The sequence below is a fragment of the Plecotus auritus genome (genome assembly GCF_963455305.1).
Source record: "Plecotus auritus genome assembly, chromosome: 6".
Lineage (NCBI taxonomy): Eukaryota > Metazoa > Chordata > Mammalia > Chiroptera > Vespertilionidae > Plecotus > Plecotus auritus.
Window position 1 is genome coordinate 44,725,064 of NC_137773.1, and position 21,667 is coordinate 44,746,730.

At 40.5% G+C, this 21,667-nt stretch overlaps 1 protein-coding gene across 1 annotated transcript in view; it reads left to right on the forward strand.

Moving 5' to 3' along the window:
* The first annotated feature begins 3,106 nt into the window (after positions 1–3,106).
* Positions 3,107–21,667, forward strand: part of HSPA4L (heat shock protein family A (Hsp70) member 4 like) — a 59,366-nt gene continuing 40,805 nt past the window's right edge. Inside the window, exons 1-7 of the mRNA XM_080672109.1 lie at positions 3,107–3,325; positions 3,420–3,617; positions 14,076–14,133; positions 16,714–16,854; positions 17,215–17,337; positions 19,552–19,651; positions 19,979–20,112. Coding sequence (XP_080528235.1) covers positions 3,511–3,617; positions 14,076–14,133; positions 16,714–16,854; positions 17,215–17,337; positions 19,552–19,651; positions 19,979–20,112 — 663 coding nt within the window. The 5' untranslated portion in view covers positions 3,107–3,325; positions 3,420–3,510. The remainder of the gene's footprint in view (positions 3,326–3,419; positions 3,618–14,075; positions 14,134–16,713; positions 16,855–17,214; positions 17,338–19,551; positions 19,652–19,978; positions 20,113–21,667) is intronic.

The window sequence follows — 21,667 nt, forward strand, 5'->3', positions numbered from 1 at the left end:
ATGACATTAATGACACTGTAAACCTGTAGTTGGGAAAAGAAAAAGATACAAAATGGCATATATCTGCTAACGTTTTTCTTTAAATAAAATCTTGCTAATGTGAATATATCTTGGAACAGAAAAAGTCCCCTCAAAAATTAGTTTGTCTATTTTGTATTAATAAAGGAAGTTTAAAAGTTATATCTGAGCTTTTTTTAAAATTAATCTTTATTGTTGAAGGTATTATAGATGTCTCTCCTTTTTTTCCTCATTGGTCCCTTCCTCCCCCATCCCTTCCCCTCCCCAGGCCTTCACCCATACTATTGTCTGTGTCCATGGGTTAAGCATAAGTTCTTCAGTTAATCTCCTCCTGCTGCCCCCTCCCCTTCCCTCTGAGAATCCTCAGTTTGTTACATGCTTATGGCCATGTTACCCTCTACACATGGACTATTAGACTTTAATTAGCTTGGATACTAAGCTACTCCCAACTGTAACATGGAAAGGAAGCTCCAGATACAGGCCTGCTCGTGGAACCCCAGCTACACCTTTTCCAGGACTGGCTTCTCCCAGTAAACTTTGGTTCTATTGAAGTTTTTGTCCGCAACTTCATTCTTCGATTTAGTGAGACAAGAACTTGGACTCAAACACCCACATTTTTTTGTTTCAGAGGGGAAAGAAAAGAGGGACATCTGTAATACTCTCAACAATAAAGATTTTTTTTTTTGATGGCTCCTCATTCCTTTTTTATTTTAATGTTTTTATTGATTTTAGAGAGGAAGAGAGAGAGGGAGAAACATCCATGTGAGAGAAACATCGAACAGCTGCCGAAGACCAAGCCCACAACCCAGGCATGTGGCCCTGACTGGGAATCTTAACTGGTGACCTTTTGATGCATGGGACGATGCTCAACTAACTGAGCTACACCAGCCAGGGCCTCATTTAAAAAACAAAAAAAGAGGTGTTTTTTTTTAATTGATTTCAGAGAGGAAGGGAGAGAGAGAAAGAAACATCAATGAGAGAATCATTGATTGGCTGTCTGCTGCACACACTCTTGACGGAATAGATCCCACAACCCTGGCATATGCTCTAACCAGGAATTGAACTGTGACCTCCTGGTTAATATGTTGAAGCTCAATCACTGAGCAACACTGGTCTGGCCAGGTCCTCATTCTTGAAAAGGTAAACTTATTGCCTACAGGATAAGGACTTATTATCATGGCATACATTGTCCTTCATGATCTAGCTAAACCTCAGCTGTACATCATATCTGCCCTAGGCATCCCAGGCATACCAGTAACTTCTGATTCCTCAAATACAGTATGTTCTTTGATGCTTCTGTGCTGTTGCACCTGTTGGTATTTTTATGTCATTTATTTTCTTTGCAGAGTTAAATAACATGCCTAAGGCCCTACTGCTAGTAAGTTAGGCAAGCCCGGGACTACAAATCTCTGTGATCCCCAAAGCCTGTCATGTAGCCACTAAGTACGCTCATTTCCTCCCAGGAAATGTAAAGAATGTGGTAACAATCTCTTGCCCCTGGCCTCAACTATTTACTTTTACTCTGGTAATTTGAAGTGTTTTTTAATAGAAAAATCATTCTCACACCCTCGTTATACAGACAGAAAGCATGGGTAATTAAATGGCCCTAGGAGATTTTGGAATAAATCTAGGTGGTGGGCCCAAGAGGATGATGACTGCAGAGGCAACTGAGGGGGAGGGTCAAAGCCACGTGCCACTAGGGGTGGGTTTCTGTGAGGAGCCCAGTAGCCAATCCCTATTGTGCTCGCGCACTGGCCGATGGGAGGCCTCTCCCCAGCTTGCGGTGTCCCTGACAACGGCGTTGTCCACCAGGAGCTCCAGTGAACTTATGAAGAGGTGACTCCCTAATGTAGAAAGACCAGAGTCAAAGCAATACTGTACATTCCAGTTTCTCTTGAAAATGGACTTCTCGGTCCCTATAATAATAGCAGCAGGAGCTATAGCCACACTAGCTGTTGCTGCTGCTGTAGCATTGATAGTAGTAAAAAGCATAAATTCTTTTAAGAAGTGGACAAATGACAATACGAGTGCTGAAAATTTTGGTGAAACCGTCTATTTCAAGATGGAAACAAGTAGGAAACAGGATAAAGAATCGATCGAGAAGGAACAGAAAGTATCCGAAGAATTAGTAGAAAAGGAACAGAAAACATCCCAAGAATTGGGTGAGAAGAAACAGGAAACATCTGACGAAGTGGATGAGAAGGGCCAGGCATCATATGAAGAACTGGGCAAGAAGGAACGGGAACCCCATGAAGAACTGAACCAGAAGGAACAGGACAGCCAAACTCCGTAAGTGTAAACTATAACTTGGTTAATTTCAGGACAGACATCAGATGCTGATCACGTGAGAGGGACACAGGGCTGGGCCACACCAGGCTGCTATCCTGCCTCCGACAGGGCAGACGCTGGAGGGAAGCCCTGGCTTGCCGGGTGTAGTGGTGGCAGACACACAGAAGGTCATTTCCTGAAAAATCGGTTTTCGGCGGCAAGGGTTAGTGGAGGGGACTGCATCTTTAGAATGGGGCGAAGGAAGTTCCATGGAGGGAAAGCTGTCAGTGTGCTGGTTTCTTGACCGTTTGGTTTTGGGTATTTCAAGCCCTGGCAAGGAGAAACACACACCCCACACACCCCACACCCCCCACACCTCCCACACCACACACACACACACACACACACACACACACACACACACACACACACACACAAGATCTGTCCAGTCACCTTTCACACAAGGCACTGAAGTGAAAAGGCCGCTTTCCCCGCGTAGCGGCTCCCCTGGGCGAGGCGGCCGCGCTGCACAATGGGCTCGACCTCACAGAGCCGAGCGCGGCGAACGGCACGTGGGCCCGTCGGGACGGCGAGGTGCTGGGCTGCGGTTGGCCCCTGCAAGGCTGGGAGCCGGTCTCGGTGGCATCCCGCCGCTGTGCCAGGCGTGGCCCCGGTTGCCAACAACAGCCAGGGCTGCCTCGGAAGCCGCGGGGCGGGGGCGCCGCTCCCCGAGCCAGCCGCAGTGCTCCCGGCCGCCGCGCGAGGGCGAGCGAGCCAGCGCCGTTTCCTTCCTCCTCCCCGATCCTCCGGCTCCGCCTTCCCGGCCCTCCCATCCCCCGGCTGGCTCAGCCTCCTCCATTTTCCAGATCCTTCTCGAACCCGCAGCTCCACGAGCGGCCGTTGCCCGAGCGCTGACGAAAGCGGCCGAAGCAGCGGCTCGCGCGTCTCCCCGGAGGCCGAGCGCGCAGGCTCAGAGCTCGGTAACTGCCGGTTGGAGACGCCGACCCGCAGTGGAGAAACCCAGGCGGCGGAGGCGGCGGTGCGGCGACCTCTCCCTCTGCGCGGTTGCCCGACGCGCTGCCCTCGACTTAGAGCGTAGCGACTCCGGGTCACCTCTTCTTTGCTTCTCATAGGAGTCGCAATCCCAGGAGCAACAGCCCAACAGAGGACGCGGTCCCCACCCAGGAGCTTTCGGCACCAGCATCCCGACGACTCGGCGGCGGGATGTCTGTGGTTGGCATTGACCTCGGCTTTCTCAACTGCTACATCGCTGTAGCGAGGAGCGGCGGCATCGAGACCATCGCCAATGAGTACAGCGACAGGTGTACCCCGTAAGTGCCATGTCCGGTCCTAATCACGGCCCTGGCGTTAGGTCTCGCCGGATGACTCTCGGGATGCGCCCGAACCCTGGGGTGACAGGTGCAGCTCCGAGAGCCAGGTGGGCGTCGGGCAGCCGCTCCGCAAAGCACCAGGGACTTAACTCCTGCAGTTTGCGCATCTCTACTTTCTGTACCCGCGCCCCCCGCCTCGTTCCCTAGCGGCCCTGCTTTAGTTTGCGGCAAGGGGTGGGGTGGGGACCCCCTCGACGCCCTGAACATTAGAGAGAGATCTCCCATTACTTCTTTCTAGTGGGGCTTGCGGGAAATTCTCGGCCCCGGGCGCCACCCCCCTACCCCCCCACCCCCCCATCCCCTGCCAGCCGAGTGAAGAATTCTGCATTCATTCTGCCCTTCTCTCCTGCATTCATTCCCCGTCTCTCTCTGCGTGACAGCTTTCTCGCAGAAAAGTAAGAAATGAGAGCTTAGACTGCATACATCAGAAGATGAGTTATAGGGTCATCTGGCCCAGAAAGCTTTTTCAAAACCCCCTTTCTTTTCTTTTCTTTCTTTTCTTTTTTTTTTAAAACCATTTGAGGTGTGCAGGGTTTTACCCCAGTGTCCCTGAGAATTCCAGGTAATGGCCCGGTTTCCAGGGCGTGTGTATTAACAAGTATTAATAGGAGAGAATTGGGGATGGGAGTCTTTGGCCTCTTGTATGGGTAATGTACATCCTTTAATGGGAAATGATGGCGTTAGGCTCTATCCAGAGCTCTACAGAATGAATTGTTGTGAGAGTTGGGGGCGGCTGTCCTGTATAAACATGCTTGAGGAGTGATTGTGTTGCGAACACTTGATGAAAGAAGTGGCATTATGTCATGGAAACAAGTTCCATTGTTTCTCTGGTCTGGGAAGTTTGTTGGCAAAAAATATAATTAAGTCAGGGATATGAAAAATTGGCTTCGTGTTGTAGGCTCTTGTTACTGGTATTTTTATGAGGAAACCAAGTTTCCATGTCTTACTTCTATAGACAAGTAACTAAACATGTTAATTTGACCTTTACGAATGATCCAAAATATAATATAAGACTAATCTTAACCAACATCAGTGTTAAGCTAAGACTTTAAATGATTAAATTACTGCAATTCTATGAATAATTTTTAAATATGTCAAGATGTCCAGGAGTAGCTTACTTGAAGCAGTCTGCTTTGGTTTCTTTCAAGAATATTCTAGAAGGTTTTATATAACCTTTTCCAGATATGCATTATATTTCTATTGAAATTTGGGGTATTTATATACTCAAATATGAGCTTAGGTCAGTTAATCTTCATAGTACTGTTAAAACTCTTTTTTTTTTTGCATTTAAAAATGTTTTCCATGTTCTAGTTGTCAAGCTAACATGACACAGATATTTCTAAGATATAAATATATTATGAAAGGATTCTATGGAAAAGAGGAAAGAAATGCTCAATTCCGTTGGTTCAGCATCCATATAATTTTCACATTTGTTTGATTCTTTAACGTACATGATTATGTATAAATGAGAGAATACTGTGTGTAAACCAAGGAGAGTTTAATGAAACAAATAATTGCTTAATTTTGGCCTACAATTAAGGGACTGAGGCCAGGTAATTTAACATGTTAATTCTTCAGACTTCACCTCTGTAAAGTTGGGAGTGCTTGTACTAGCCTCTCATGTCGTGCATAAATTGTAGAGGGAGAAAGAAATTAACAGGCATAAATTGAAATTAGCTTAATTTTTCTGAAAATTTTCTTAAAAGAATAATTATACAAGCAGTACCTGCTCATTGTAGAAATACAGACACATTAAAAGATGAAATTAATAATTATAATTATTCCACCCAGAAATAAAACTTGAATGGTTTTCCCTGTGTGGTTTAAGAATAGATTATACTACTTTATATTGTTTGGTAACCTCATTCTATCTAAAACATATCTTTATACTAATTTTAGCATTTTTATCATTTCCTTAATTTAATCTATCCCTTATTGGACATTCAGATTGTTTATATATATTTTTATAAACAACTAGAGGCCCAGTGCATGAAATCTGTGCATGGGGGAGGGTGTGTCCCTCAGCCCAGCCTGCACCCTCTCCAATCTGGGACCCCTCGAGGATGTCTGACTGCCCGTTTAGGCCCGATACCAGTAGGATTAAACCTAAACGGGCAGTTGGACATCCCTCTCACAATCCAGGACTGCTGGCTCCCAACTGCTCGTCTGCCTGGCTTCCTTCCTGATTGCCCTTAACCGCTTCTGCCTGCCAGCCTGATCACCCCTAACCACTCCCCTGCCAGCCTGATTGATGCCTAACTGCTCCCCTGCCAGCCTGTTTGCCCCAAACTGCCCTCCCCTGCAGGCCTGGTCCCCCACAACTGCTCTCCCCTGCAGGCCTGGGTCCCCCCAACTGCCCTTCCCTGAAGGCCTGGTCACCCCCAACTTCCCTCCTCTGCTGGCCTGGTCACCCCTAACTGCCCTCCCCTGCAGGCTTGATCACCCCCAACTGCCCTCCCTTGCAGGCCTGGTCCCTCCCAACTGCCCTCCCCTGCTGGCCATCTTGTGGCGCCATCTTGTGTCCACATGGGGGCAGCCATCTTGTGTGTTGGAGTGACAGTCAATTTGCATATTGCTCTTTTATTAAATAGGCTAGAGGCCTGGTGCACGGGTGGGGGCCGGCTAGTTTGCCCTGAAGGGTGTCCCAGATCAGGGTGGGGGTTCCCTTGGGGCGTGAGGCAGCCTGGGCAAGGAGCCTGTGGTGGTTTGCAGGCCGGCCACACCCCCTGGTGACCCAAGTATATGCCAGGGCTGGCTGGAAGCAGGTATCTGGGATTTATTTTATCTTCTATAATTGAAACTTTGTTGCCTTGAGCGGAGGCCAGGGCAGGCCAGGGCAGGCAGGAAGCTTGGCTTCCTCCATCACCGGGGGCAACCCAAGCCTCCTGCTTGCTCTAGCTCCGTGACGGCTGCCATCTTAGTTGGGTTAATTTGCATACTCGCTCTGATTGGCTGGTGGGCGTAGTGGAGTGATGGTCAATTTACATGTTTCTCTTTTATTAGTGTAGGTGTGGCAATAACTATCTTTGTAACTAAAATTTTTTTAAGTAGCTAATCCCTACTGGAATTTTTATGTGGCAGATACTAAGCTAAGATCCTTCTATTTTAGAGAGAGGAAGGGAGAAGGATAGATAGAAACATCTATCAGCTGCCTGACCCATTCACCCTAGTGGGGATCGAGCCTGCAACCTAGGTATATGCCCTTAATGGGAATCAGACCATGATCTCCTGGTTCATGGGCTAATGCTCAACCACAGAGCCACACTGGCCAGGCTATAACTAAATTTTTTACTTTTAATTCCTTCAAATAAATTTCTAGAAATAGAATTAATGTGTGTACATTTGAAAGGCCTTAGATATGTTTGTACTGTTCAATTAAGTATACAGATGGGGATTGGAATTTCCATTCCAGGCTTAATTATATCAGAGTAATTAGTTTCAAATGTAGGAAAAGAAACTGCAGCCAAAGATCCTCATTCAATATCAGATTAAAGCATGTGGTCAACTAAAACATTCTGCCATGTTGATAATAGTGCTTGCACTATCATACATACCTCACTATTTCTATTAGTTTGGTATTACTAGCTATCTTTTTCCATAAGAAACCTAAAGCAGAGTTAAGTATCTTGGCCAAGAACTAGTAAGCAATAAAAGATTCAGTTCAGGCCACTTGGATTCCAGAACCCCAATGTGCTTCCATTATCCATTCACATAAGGAGGGTATATACAGACTAGGTTACTGGGGATGTAACGATCAGAGATAAATTACCTGAGCAGTTACTGTACAGAGAAACATCTTTGTTCTAATAACAAACTCATCTATTTTTGGCTAGTTTCTAAGAAATATCTTGTTTTAAAATGTTTTAGTATACTTTTTAGTTATTTTAATATATAAAAATTTAGTTTGTTTAAAAATTCATAAAAACATAATAACAAAATATGTTAGTATAAACATAAAGGAAAGTAGTGTGGAAGACTACTAGTATAAACTATTAACAATGGCTGTTTCTTGGAAGTAGAATTAGGGAGGGTGTGCTTTTAATACATAGTCTGTAATGTTTTGATTCTTATGAATGAACATATTTACAATAAGGAAAATAGATTTTTTGAATGCAACTATTCAAGGTATTTTTGTTAGGTGTATTGTTTTATCAAAATTTTGTGTGGTCAGACTTATTATTCAGTGCCCTGACTTTCTGTCTCCATTATTTTTCCCTATTTCTTTATCAGTGCATGAATAACCTGACAATATGGGAAAATATTATTTATACACTACATCTCATATATTTGGGATGTCCTCTTCAATGCACAAAAATAGAAATCACTTACTTTGGGGTATTACAATTTTTTATACATAAAAAATGCCAAACTAGTCCTGGTGAGGATTTTTTTTTTTTTAAGTAAAAAAAGGAAACCAAACTAAACAGATTAACAGTGACTATAGTTGGATAGAAGAACTTTATGGTGATGCATTTTGGGGGGAAGAGGAGGCCTTTACGTTTTTTATTAAATATTCTTTGTATTATATGAATTGCTTTTGTTTGTATATTTTACTATGAGCTTATGCCAATGTTGATTTAAAATGCTGAGCCCGGAAGGCATGCCTCAGTGGTTGAGCATCAACGGTTCAATTCCTGGTCAGGGCACATGCCCGGGTTGCGGGTTCCATCCCCAGTGTGGGGTATGCAGGTCTCTCTCCCTCTCCCTTCCTCTCGGAAATCAATAAAAATATATTTAAAAAATAAAAGTAAAACATAAAGTGCTGAGGAATTACACAAAGTAAATCTTCCCCTTTGTCCTTTACAACCACCTCTTAAACTTCAGTGTGTATGTTCCTAGTTTTATGCAAGTATGTGAGCGTATGTACATAACTGGGATGTTTTTCTATATGTTTCTTAATCAAATAGAATTACATAATACACATTTTGCAATTGCTTTTTAAAAAATATATTGTGGACATCTCAAACTTGTACATATGGCTCTTAATTTACCTTTTTAATGGTCATAAAGTATAGATACACTGCTGTTAGTGGAAAATTCAAAATATTATTTTTCTGTTGACAAACAAAAATTCAATGAACACCTTCACTTTTTTAAAACTCAAATTGTGCTGAGATGGGTGGAAGGGCAGACATCTCACACTTTAGCATGCCAAAGCTAGAACTATAAAAATATTTTATTTTATGATTATTTTTATCCTCACCCGAGGGTATGGTTTTATTGATTTGAAAAATAGAGAGGAAGGGAGAGAGAGGGAGGGGAGAGACTAAGAAAGAAAGAGAGAAAGGCAGAGAGAGAGAGAGAAAAGAAAAAAGAAAAGAAAAGAGAGAGAAACATTGATCAGTTGCTTCCCGTAAATGCCCTGACTAGGGATCAAACTCAAAACTTTTAGGTATATGGGATGACAGTTCCAACTAACTGAGCCACCTGTTCATCTTTTAGTATGAATATTATCTACAACAAAACAAAATAAATCTTCACTCATTGCCTTGAATTTGTGGGTGAGAAATTCTAAAAGGTTTCTAGAAGGCCAGGAATGATAAATACAAATTACATAATATATGAGTTTAAGATATTTAAAATACCATTGGTAGTCTTTGTTGGTATGTGGTTGGTCACTGCTGTATAAATTAATGAACATGACCATGTTTTGATAAAACTTTATTTACAAAAGTTGGTGGCAAGTAGTAATTTGCAAAGTGGTCTAGAACTTTCAATTTATTATGTACTGTTACTTGTTTTTGAACTGGTAGATTTTAAGTAAGATATCTCTAATAATCTAAACTAATAGTTAAATAATATGTCTAATTTAATGCATCTAATCAACTTTTAAAACATTGTCTCTAATTATGTAAATGTTTATGATTTCTGTTAATGGTTTCAAGTTATGAACTAATTTATTTATGAATTATGCTTACTAAAAGCATTTGGAAACTCTTAAATATTTTTAATTTAATATATTTTTATTGATTTCAGAGAGGAAGGAAGAGGGAGAGAGAGAGAGAAACATCAATGATGAGAAAGAATCACCAATCCACTGCCTCCTACATGCCCCCTACTGGGGATTAGCCCACAACCTGGGCTTGTTCCCCTACCTGGACTCGAACCATGACCTCCTGGTTCATAGGTCAGCTCAACACCTACCAGGCTTAAGTAAAATTTTATTATTTTTATATGTTAAAATGTTGTATACATTGTCCATACTGAAAGATTGGAACGTTTTTATTATTACTAAATATAAGGCCTAAAAGAAGTCTTATTTTTCTAAGAAAGCAAATCCTCCTATATAATAAAGAGGTAATATGCAAATTGACCATCACTCCAACATACAAGATGGCCTCCCCCATGTGGTCAAAGATGGCCACCCCCATGTGGACACAAGATGGCCACCAGGGGAGGGCAGTTGTGGGCGATCAGGCCAGCAGGGGAAGGCAGTTGGGAGGGACCAGGCCTGCAAGGGAGGGCAGTTAGGGGTGACCAGGCCTGCAGGGGAGGGCAGTTAGGGGTAACCGGGCCTGCAGAGAAGGGCAGTTGGGGGCGACCAGGCCTGCAGGAGAGGACAGTTGGGGGGGACCCAGGCCTGCAGGGGAGGGCAGTTGGGGGGAACCAGGCCTGCAGGGGAGGGCAGTTAGGGGCAATCAGGCAGGCGAGCGGTTGGGAGCCAGCAGTCCTGATTTGTGAGAGGGATGTCCGACTGCCCGTTTAGGCCTGATCCTGGTGGTCCCAGATTGGAGAGGGTGCAGGCTGGGCTGAGGGATAAACACACACACACCCCATGCACGAATTTCATGCACCGGGCCTCTAGTGGTAATAATAAGTCCTTTGAGAACATTCCTCCCTCACCTCCTCCTAGGGCAACATTTTTATAGATAGTTACGTTTGGGAAATAATAACCAGATGTTTTTGTGTTGTTTTTACAGCATAACTTCTCAGATCCCTTAATTTACTTATTGCCATTGAAACACTCCAAGAATGTTTTTCCCAACTTACTTGAATGTCTAAGCAATAATATTCCACAGGACAATATTTGAAAAATGATCCAGTAGGTCAACTGGAAGAGATTTTCCCCCCACCTAGGGCACATCTGACAATATCTGAAGATATTTTTCACTGATACACTGGAGGTAGAGAGGGGTTAATGCTACTGGCATCCAGCAAGTAGAGTCCAGGGATGCTTTTAAAATCCTACAGTGCACAGAATACCCCCACTCTGCCAACAAAGAATTGTCTGGCCCTAAGTGTCAATAGTGCCAAAGTTGCTTTATGGACATGCTGGCAATCATAGTTGAAATTGGCAGTGTAAGGAGCTAACCACTTAATTTAAAACAGTTGATTGACCTCTTATATCATTATTAATTGAGCTATTGTATTTCTTAGAGTCTACTCAATGATAGCAGATGAAGCTACAAATAGTAATTGTGATCTTATAGAAACTGGCAAGGGAAGGTCAGAATTTTAAAAATAGGGCTATATTAAAAGTGTAAGTGGTAAATCAGGGCATTTTGAATCCTTAGTTGAGATTGACAAAGAAGCAAAGAAATTTAGAGTGCTGACCTTCTAAGTGAGAAGTCTCATAGTCTGCTGGCAGTATGTGTTTCCTCCATCCTAATCAAGCATGGCCTTATAAAAATAGACTCTATAAGAGAGAGAGAAAGTTAATCTTAAATTTTAAGGGGAAATATAACTTTCTTAAAGTAATATACTGTTATTTGATTTTTGTGCCCCTTCTCTTCTAAAAGTGCCATAGGACATTTAGAAGTTCTGTTTGTTTGTTTAGAGTTCTGTGGCATTCTCTGAGAATCTGTGACAGCCAATATAGTGACAATGTTAGATTGAACATTATGGATTTAAGCTGCATTTTAAACACTCCCCCCCTTTTTTTTTTAGGTACAAAATGGAATTTCTAAATAGTAGTTGAAATAATCTATTAAAGTGTAATATATGTGGATTTTATGTTATACATTTCTTTAAATAATTGAATATCCTTTCCTATAAAAACTTATATATGCCTAATATGTAATATAAAGTGTCCATTTCACTTGTTATTATTAAAGTTAGGTAAAAGTTTTGAGAGTTGAATGGGTATTTATTTAGATTTTTCTGAAAATCCTTGGCAGATACTTATTTAGTAGTTGTGTTCTGGAATATTTTTGACAGAAAATTGAACAAAGAAAGGAGTTTGAAGACCTTTAGCTATATTTTAGTTGTTTAGCTTTCTTTGTGAAGTAATATATGTATGAAGTATATTTCAAAGAATCTAGCACTTAATAAGTGATAGTTGTTGAATCAATCCTATTTGGATCTAGTGTTCCAAAAGAATTTAAACTCTTGAGAAATCAACCTACGAATGAGATTTTCTGTACATTCAAGTAATGGTAGTGAAGTATTGAAAAGTTAAAAATTATTCAGGAGTTTACTATGCTAAGTGAAATAAGCTAGTCAATGAAAGACAAATACCATATGATCTCACTTATATGTGGAATCTAATGAACAAAATAAACTGACCAACAAAAGAGTAACAGAGGCATGGATACATGGAACAGACTGACAGCTGTCAGAGAGAAGGGGAGAGGGGGACTGGAATAAAGAAGGTGAAGAGATTGGCCAAAGAACTTACACACGTAACCCATAGACAAAGACAACAGTGTGGTGATGCCAGAGGAAGGGTTGTAAGCAGAGAACTTTCATGACCTTAGTCTTTAGGAGAATTTCTCTGGGTATCATATTGAGAATAGACATATACTATATACTGGAAATGTCCTCAGCAAAACATATTAAAATGCTTTCTCTTCTTTTAAGCCTTTATTCAGAAATCACCTTTACTACTAGCTTTTTCTAAACCTTATTATCTAGATGTGATTAGTCTCTTTTTTTTTTCTACTGTCATTCATAATCATATTCTGATTTTTTTCAATAGACTATACATTATCCAAAGAGAGTGATTGTAGCTAGTATGCACACAATGCCTGTAACTATTTGTTAATTAAATAGTTACCTTAGTTACAATGGAAATCATGAAAATACTTTCTTGAGTCATTACATTATCCTATATAATAAAGAGGTAATATGCAAATTGACCATCACTCCAACACACAAGATGGCTGCCCCCAGGTGGACACAAGATGGTCGCCACAAGATGGCCAGCAGGGGAGGGCAGTTGTGGGCGATCAGGCCAGCAGGGGAGGGCAGTTGGGAGGGACCAGGCCTACAAGGGAGGGCAGTTGAGGGGGACCAGGCCTGCAGGGGAGGGCAGTTAGGGGTGAGCAGGCCTGCAGGGGAGGGCAGTTAGGGGTGACCAGGCCTGCAGGGGAGGGCAGTTAGGGGCAATGGGGCCGGCAGGGGAGCAGTTAGGCATCGATAAGGCTGGCAGGGGAGTGGTTAGGGAGTGATCAGGCTGGCAGGCAGAAGTGGTTAGGGGCAATCAGGCAGGCAGGCAGGCGAGTAGTTGGGAGCCAGCAGTCCTGGATTGTGAGAGGGATGTCCGACTGCCTGTTTAGGCCCAATCCCAAACGGGCAGTAGGACATCCCTTGAGGGGTCCCAGATTGGAGAGGGTGCAGGCTGGGCTGAGGGACACCCCCCCTCCCTCCCTCCCCGAATTTCATGCAACTGGCCTCTAGTTGATAATAATGTTACTCTATACTTGCATTTATAAGCAGAATTATGTATAAATCAGAAATAAAAACAGTAATTGTATTGTTCAAAGCATTTACCTATATTCACTTATTTAATACAGTTCTATGAGCAGATGTTACCATTACTATCTTCCAGATGAGAAACTGAGGAAATAATGGTTAGGTGATTTCCACAAGGTTATTTACTTGTTATGTAGCAGAGCCAGGATTTAGATCCAAGCAGCCTGTCCTTACTGAATACAGTATATTTTTTCCATTGATTTTTAGAGAGAGTGGAAGGAAGGGAGAGAGTGAGAGAAACATCATTGTGAAAGAGTCATATTGATTGGTTGCCTCCTGCACTCCCCAGTTGGGGCTGGGAATTGAACCTGAAGCCCATGTACGTGCCCTTGACCAGGAATCAAACCCGCGACCCTTAGGGCCAGGGCTCATGCTGGAACCACTGAGTAACACCAACCAGGGTGAATCCAGTTAATTTTATTAGTAGGTCATAAACCAATAGAATTTGAAAAACAATTTTAGAAACCAACGTAATATTGCCACCAATAGAACATTTTTTAAAAGTATAACATTTATTCTAACCACTTTTCCATTTCTTACGAAAGTTTAAAAATATGTAAAATTCTGATTTTAGATAACCTCTTTTTAAAATAGTACATGATTACATTAATCCTCTTAATTTATTTTTATATAAGGTGAAGCAGAATAGTAGCACATTGATATAAAAATGCCATGGAAAACAACATTGTGTTTTTCCCCTTTTAGGGCCTGTATATCTTTGGGATCAAGAACTAGAGCCATTGGAAATGCAGCTAAGAGCCAGGTAAATTGTTAATGTAGATGTTTTGATTTATAGAAACAATTAACTGAATCTTGGTAACTAAGCTCCCATTTTATGTAAATTAAGAGTGAAAACTAAGAGTAGGGAAAATATAATACTAAACCTTTGTATTTTATTATATATATTTTGCTTTGGTTTATAAAATATTTTTAAATTTTATTTATTAAAAATCTTTAGTTGTGAAGTTAGGATGTTCCATCATATAGCATCAGTTTTTCACTGGGTAGTCATTTTCTATGGGATATCCTATCTAGAATATACACTTCAACAACAAGTGAGTGATGTCTTGGTAAAAGAAGGTAGGAAGAATGGAGGAACTAATTTCCAGAGGAACCCAATGTGGCTACCAGTACTTGACATGGAATCTGTTTAAGTCTTCATATTTCTAGGCTTCTGAAATACTTACGGTAGGAATTCACTTTTAATATTCCAGGCTACAGGTTCATTGTCCATGGACTTTGTTTTTGCCCTGAACTAAAAGCCCTTAATAATTACTTTTTAAATTTTAATATATACCTGGGTCTTCTTTTCTTCATTATAAGCTAACTTTGTTTAATGGGGCTTTTTCTTCATGACTTTGTAGGAATAATTGCTCATTTATCCAGGAATTTTGCTTATAATTTTTATCAAGTTTGTCTTATAATTGGTCTAGATATGAATATGCTTGTATCTTCTACTTTCATCTATATGTATAAAAGCCTAAGCGACCGTCCAGCCATTCGACTGCTTGACCAGTAGCTATGACGCTCACTGACCACCAGGGGGCAGACGCTCAATGCACAGGCATGGAAACATGGAACAGACTGATGAATCTCAGAGGGAAGCGGGGAGGAGGAAGGGTGGGAAGAGATTAACCAAAAATCTTATATGCATACTGGAGGCCCAGTGCATGGATTTGTGCACTGGTGGGGTCCTTCAGCCTGGCCTGTGGTGATCAGGTCGAAACTGGCAGTCCAACATCCCCCAAGGGGTCCCGGATTGTGAGAGGGCGCAGGCCAGGCCAAGGACCCCACCGGTGCACCAATCTGTGTACGGGGCCTCTAGTTTGTACATAAATGTTGGATTGGTTCCAAAATGTCCCCTTCACTAAAATTTACATCTCATATTCTGGCTAATCTCCTAAGTGTGTCATAGGTATCACAGTCTCTAAAGGAAGTTATTTCTCCTAAAGAGCTAAAGACCAACACGGTAATTCAAGATTCCTGCAGTTTTCATCTCATAATTGAAGATCAACATCTATTTGGCTTTTAAAGGTCACTAAGAGGACACAAATGGATCTCAGTAATATTCTATTGTTAGAACTACATCTTCTAGTTAAAGAAAAAATTGCTTCATCAAAGTACAAGCCATTTACTAATTAGCACTTTAACGTAGCACCATGCTTCATGGAAAGAGTTTTAATTTACAAGCTTAGGAGCAATTCGTTGCAATGGAAGCAACATAGTAGTACATGAGAAATTTCATAAAGAATTACGTATTCAGAGGAAAAGAAAGATCGGACAATAAAAAAACATTAAATAAAAACAAATGAAAGTGGAAAGAAATAAGAGAAATCAAAGATACTAATTTCCTTGAGTAGTGATTTCAACCTTTTTCATCTCATGGCACACATAAACTAATTACTAAAATTCTGTGGGACACCAAAAAAATATTTTTTGCCAATCTGACAAAAAAAGATATAATTTTGATTTATTTACAAAAATAATAATAGTGATTACCTACCCCACTGGTCAGCAAACTCATTAGTCAACAGAGCCAAATATCAACAGTACAATGATTGAAATTTCTTTTGAGAGCCAAATTTTTTAAACTTCTTCTAACACCACTTCTTCAAAATAGACTCACCCAGGCCGTGGTATTTTGTGGAAGAGCCACACTCAAGGGGCCAAAGAGCCGCATGTGGCTCATGAGCCGCGGTTTGCTGACCACTGACCTACCCTATTGCTTCAAAGTGATTTTTTTAAAAAACTCTGGTTACTATACTTGTATATAAGGAGTTCTAGTACCAAGAATTAACCAATCAGACACAATTAGATGCAACTCTATTATATGACCTGTATATTTATAGTTCAAGACAAGGCATTCACACTTGATTGCTATTGTCACGTTGGCTGTTGTCATTTTTTATTTGACAATCTAAGGGAAAAGGATGTCAGTGTCCCTGAATAAATTATCAGGTATTTCATTTTTTAAAAATTCTTGTGGCACACCACTTGAAAATCGCTGTACTAGAGCAAAAGTGTTGAGGAAAACCAGACACAAGTTGTAGATAGGTTTTAGTATTTGAAAAATATTTAAATTTTATTCTTTCTTTTTTGAAGACAGTAATTTTATATCTAACTTTCCTAGGAAAGGAGGAAAATTGGGGGGGGGGGGAAATAGTTTACATGCATATGTTCTCATTGTATAATTTTACTATTAGTAGGAAACCAGAAAAATGAATGAATGTGTGTAATTCTGCACGTGGATGTGTAGGATAAAGAGACTTAGTGGTTCTCAAGTATTAGCATAGTGTTTATTTTGCATTTATTAAGTAATTGATAAAGTGTTTACTGCCAACAGATAGTCACAAATGTAAGAAATACAATTCATGGCTTCAAAAAGCTTCATGGACGATCATTTGATGATCCTATTGTGCAAACTGAAAGGATCAGGATTCCCTATGAGCTGCAGAAAATGCCTAATGGAAGTGCAGGAATTAAGGTAAGTTTATATTCCCGGAATACAAACATATATTTAAATTAAAGAAACCAAATACCATATTTTTCTTCTTTATTGTTAGCTAGGAAATTGAATGATAAAAATTGCTTTTGTGGGAGGTAAGGATATGTAACAGGTAAAGACACTTTTACAAGTAATTTGCTTGTAACAATTTGTTAGGCACTGAAACTTCAGAACTAAGAGATTATAGCACTAGAACAGTCTTTTTGGAATATAACTTCCTTGAACAAGGACTTTGCCTTTTTCACTGTTGTATATCCAGCATGTATAGTGGAGATTTTCAAAGAATATTTATTGGATGAATAAATGACTCAATAAAAATCTCTCAACTTTTGGTTTCAGGTGCGGTACCTAGAAGAAGAGAGACCTTTTGCTATTGAGCAAGTTACTGGAATGCTGTTGGCTAAGCTTAAAGAGACTTCAGAAAATGCTTTAAAGAAACCAGTAGCTGACTGTGTGATATCAGTAAGTTTTACTTCAGTAGTGAGTACTCTTGAATCCTATTTTCCAGTGTGCTATAGTCCTTCTTTATCCATGGGGGTTAAGTTCCAAGACCCCTAGTGGATGCCTCAAACCATGATAATACCAAACCCTATATCTGTACTATGATTTTTTGTATGCATACATACCTTTTCACTTAAAGAAAGGAAGCACTTTACAGTTTCTCTTTGGCATATTCGAATTACCAGCATCACCACTCTTGCACTTTGGGGCCGTTATGAAGTAAAATAAGGGTGACTTGAACACAAGCACTGTGGTACCACAACAGTCAATATGATAACCGAGGTGGCCACTATGTAGGCCCCTGGGCAGATAGTGTATACAGCATGGATACTCGGGACAAAGTGATGATTCACCCAGGCAGGACAGAGCAGGATAATACTAGATTTCATCACACTACTCAGGAGAGCATACAATTTAAAACTTATGAATTGTTTATTTCTGGTATTTTCCATTTAGTATTCTCAGAACTTGGTTGACCATGGGTATTTGACACCGTGGAAAGCAAAACTGTGAATAAGGGAAGCATCCTATATTAATGTTATATTAAAATGAGTTTCTTCCCTTTCTTTATTGTTTCTGCCCTTATCCAGTAAATAAACTAAATCCAGTTTTACTTTTTTTTTGTTGTTAATCCTCACCGGAGGATATTTTTCCATTGATTTTTATTTTATTTTATAGAGAGTGGAAGGGAGAGGGAGAAACACAGAGAGGAAAATGTCGATGTGAGAGAGACAAATCGATTGCTTGCCTCCCATATGAGCCCTGACTAGGGTCAGGGATCAAGCTTGTAACCGAGTTACATGCCATTGAATGGAATCGAACCCAGGACCCTTCGGTCCACAGGCCAATCGCTCTATCCACTGAGCCAAACTGGCTTGGGCTCCATTTTTACTTTTAGATTAAAAAGAAATTACCTTATTTGGTAAAGTTCAGGAGTGAGGTTCCCAAATGTCATTCATGATAATCAATGAATCTTAAAAAATACAACTAATGTATGTGATTCGTGGCTTCTGTAAATGCCACTTCTCCCTAAGAATCTTTCCAGGGAGCACTGACTTTCCCACCTCTAGGGATTTGAACATTGTATCTCAAAGGTTGAAAACTCCCACATGGGACTTTGAGAGTGTGAATATTCTGTGTCAGAAAGAAGAGATTTTGTTTTAATGATAAATTGGATATATTTAATATGTATACTTTCTAAAGTTTTGACATATGCATATACCCATAAAACCATCATCACTGTCAATATAATAAACATATTCCCTTGTGCCTTTTTAAAGATAAAACTTGTTGGTTTTATAAGCTGTACAATGTGATGCTTTCATATCATAGTGAAATGATTAGTGCTGTCAAGCTAATTAAAATTAACATATCCACCTCCTCATATGGTTACCTTTTTTTTTATTTTTTGTGTGTGTGATGAGAGCACCTGACCTACTTTCTTACAAAATTTCCATGATACAATATTATAAACTACAGAGCCTGTGTTGTATATTAGATGAACTAATATATTTTTTCATAGGCCAAACCAACATAAGAAGGATTCCAGGGGTGGGCAAACTTTGTGACTCGCGGGCCACAGCGGGTTCTTAAACTGGACCGGAGGGCCAGAACAAAAGCATGGATGGAGTGTTTGTGTGAACTAATATAAATTCAAAGTAAAGGAGCGGAGGGGAGAGCAAGAGAACCCTCTGCTCTTTCGGCTCCGCGGGCCGGATAGAACAGCCGAACGAGCCGGATCCGGCCCGCGGGCCGTAGTTTGCCCATGGCTGATTTAGACTAACATATTTTGGAAGTCCTGCAGTATTATTCCATATTATTCGTTGCTTTACAATTGTTTGTACTTTAGGTCACCATTTTATAATATAGAATAGCCAAACTTAAAAAAAAGAAAACAATGCCTGTCCCCCTGGGTCTCTCATAGTGCCCCATGCCAGAGCAAACTGTGACCTTGAACCATAACCTGCAGTCACTGAAGCAGGTTACACAGTGGGGTGGGGGCGGGGGGCGGGTGGAAGAGTATGTCTTCTTATTTATTTCATTAGAACACCATTCTTTGCCTTAAGCTGTACACAAGTTTTAGTGTAATTAATTTATATTTTTCAGCTAATGAAATGTTTAAGTAAAACATATTACATAAATTTAATATACTTAATTGTTGTTTTTAAATATCAGATTCCTAGTTTTTTCACTGATGCTGAGAGAAGATCTGTGATGGCTGCAGCCCAGGTTGCAGGTTTAAATTGTTTAAGATTGATGAATGAAACTACTGCAGGTGAGCACTTCGCTGTTTGAAATTACTGTCAAAAAATAGTTACTTTTTAAAAACTATTATGTGCTAGTTCTTGTAAGCTTTTCATTTTGGAGTATAAAAGTTTGGCATGTTTTACATTGGCTATAAGAATCATTAATCTTCAAGAGTTATAGATGAGTAAAGAAAAAATAAAATTAAAAATATTAATTAAGCAAATTATGAAAAGTTAATTTGAAATTAATAATTTGTATTACTCTACTGATATTAAAGTGTGTAGTATCAAAGTGATTTATCTGTTTCCACATGACTGCTATACTGAAAGTAACCTAATTCTTTGTTCTTACACAGTTGCACTAGCATATGGAATTTATAAACAAGATCTTCCCCCGTTAGATGAGAAACCAAGAAATGTAGTATTTATTGATATGGGACATTCTGCTTACCAAGTCTCACTTTGTGCTTTTAACAAAGGAAAACTTAAAGTAAGTAAATAAGTGATTTGCAATATTTAGCTTTAATGGTTCAGAGCATTTAAGACCATGTAGAGAACGTTTATGTCTGGATTTGAAAATCCATGAAAACTGTGAACTTGAGCGAGGTACGTAACCTCTCTAAATCTTAGGTTTCTCACCTGGGGATACCATTAGTAACTATCTCATAGAACTTTTGAGGACAAAATGAGTTAACGTATACAAAATGCTTGGAATGCCGCATAGTAGATACTGTAATATTCATTAGCTATTTGTATTACTGTTGAGGTATTACATTAGCTATCAGATAATCTTACATATTTATCTATAAATATACATAAGGAAACATTTTTAAAAATGATTTCATTGTTTTTAGAAACCTTTGTATCCAGGAATCCTAATCAAAATTTTCTACAATGTGGCATTATTTACTTGTATGTGCTTATTTTCTTATAGTCTGTATTTGGTTTTATATTTATTTTTACATTGGTTATCCTATCCAGACTTACACATTCTCTCCATTATGTACGTGTATAGAATTAACTAGAAGATGAAATGCTTTGGGTTACCCAACAACTTTTAGAGCCTTTTATCTTACCTATATATATAAAAAGCTAATATGCTAAGTGTCTGACTGTCCGACCAGTCGCTATGACACACACTGACCACCAGGGGACAGATGCTCAACGGAGGAGCTACTGTGACGCGCACTGGCCATTTACAGAGAAATGGCACCACAGACCTCGCACCCACAAAGCAACACTCGGCTTCTCCCAAGTGGGACACAGGCCCCGCCACCACCCCGAGTGACAGCCCACCAAATCGCAGCCAACGCTGCTGCTGAGACCCCATAGCGCAAAATGTGGCCCACAGCCCAGCCCAGCCTGGAAATGGTGGCTGTGGGCACCAGGTAATGACATCACATAGCAATGCCCGGCTTCCTCTCCCTAGCAGTGACTAGCCTCCTTGCAGTTTCTTCAGCCCAGGAACACAACTTGCTTCATAGCCAGGTGGAAACATTTCACACTGTAACCAAATGTCTGTGAAGCATTTTCCTGTGCCTCATCTCATTTGATCCTCAGAGAAGTCCTGGAGTAGGTAGACAGGAGACTCGGTGGAATCCTATTTTCTTTTCATTAGCCGGAAAACGGAGATTTAGAAAGCTTAGAAACTTAACCCAACTGAAAAGAAGTAAGAAATGGTGGGACTTGAAAATGACTTCAGGTTTTCTCACTGCACAGAATATAGTGGAGATAATATATTTCTCTGTAAATATAGTCAAACACTGCTGCAGTTAAATATTTTATTTACCCTTTGTTCTCCCTGTGTGATCTACAATAATAATCTGCTTCGTGTTGATATTTACTGCTGTGTTACTGACAATTGCCTGAAAGAGAAGTTGGGGTGCTTCACTGGGCTGGAAAAAGTTTAGCTAAATCAGAAAGCAGGTCTAATTAAGCAAGTTTATCAATATACTAGAGGCCTGGTACACAAGATCCGTGCATGGGGGTTGGGGGGGTTCCCTCAGCCCAGCCTGCACCCTCTCCAATCTGGGACCCCATAGGGA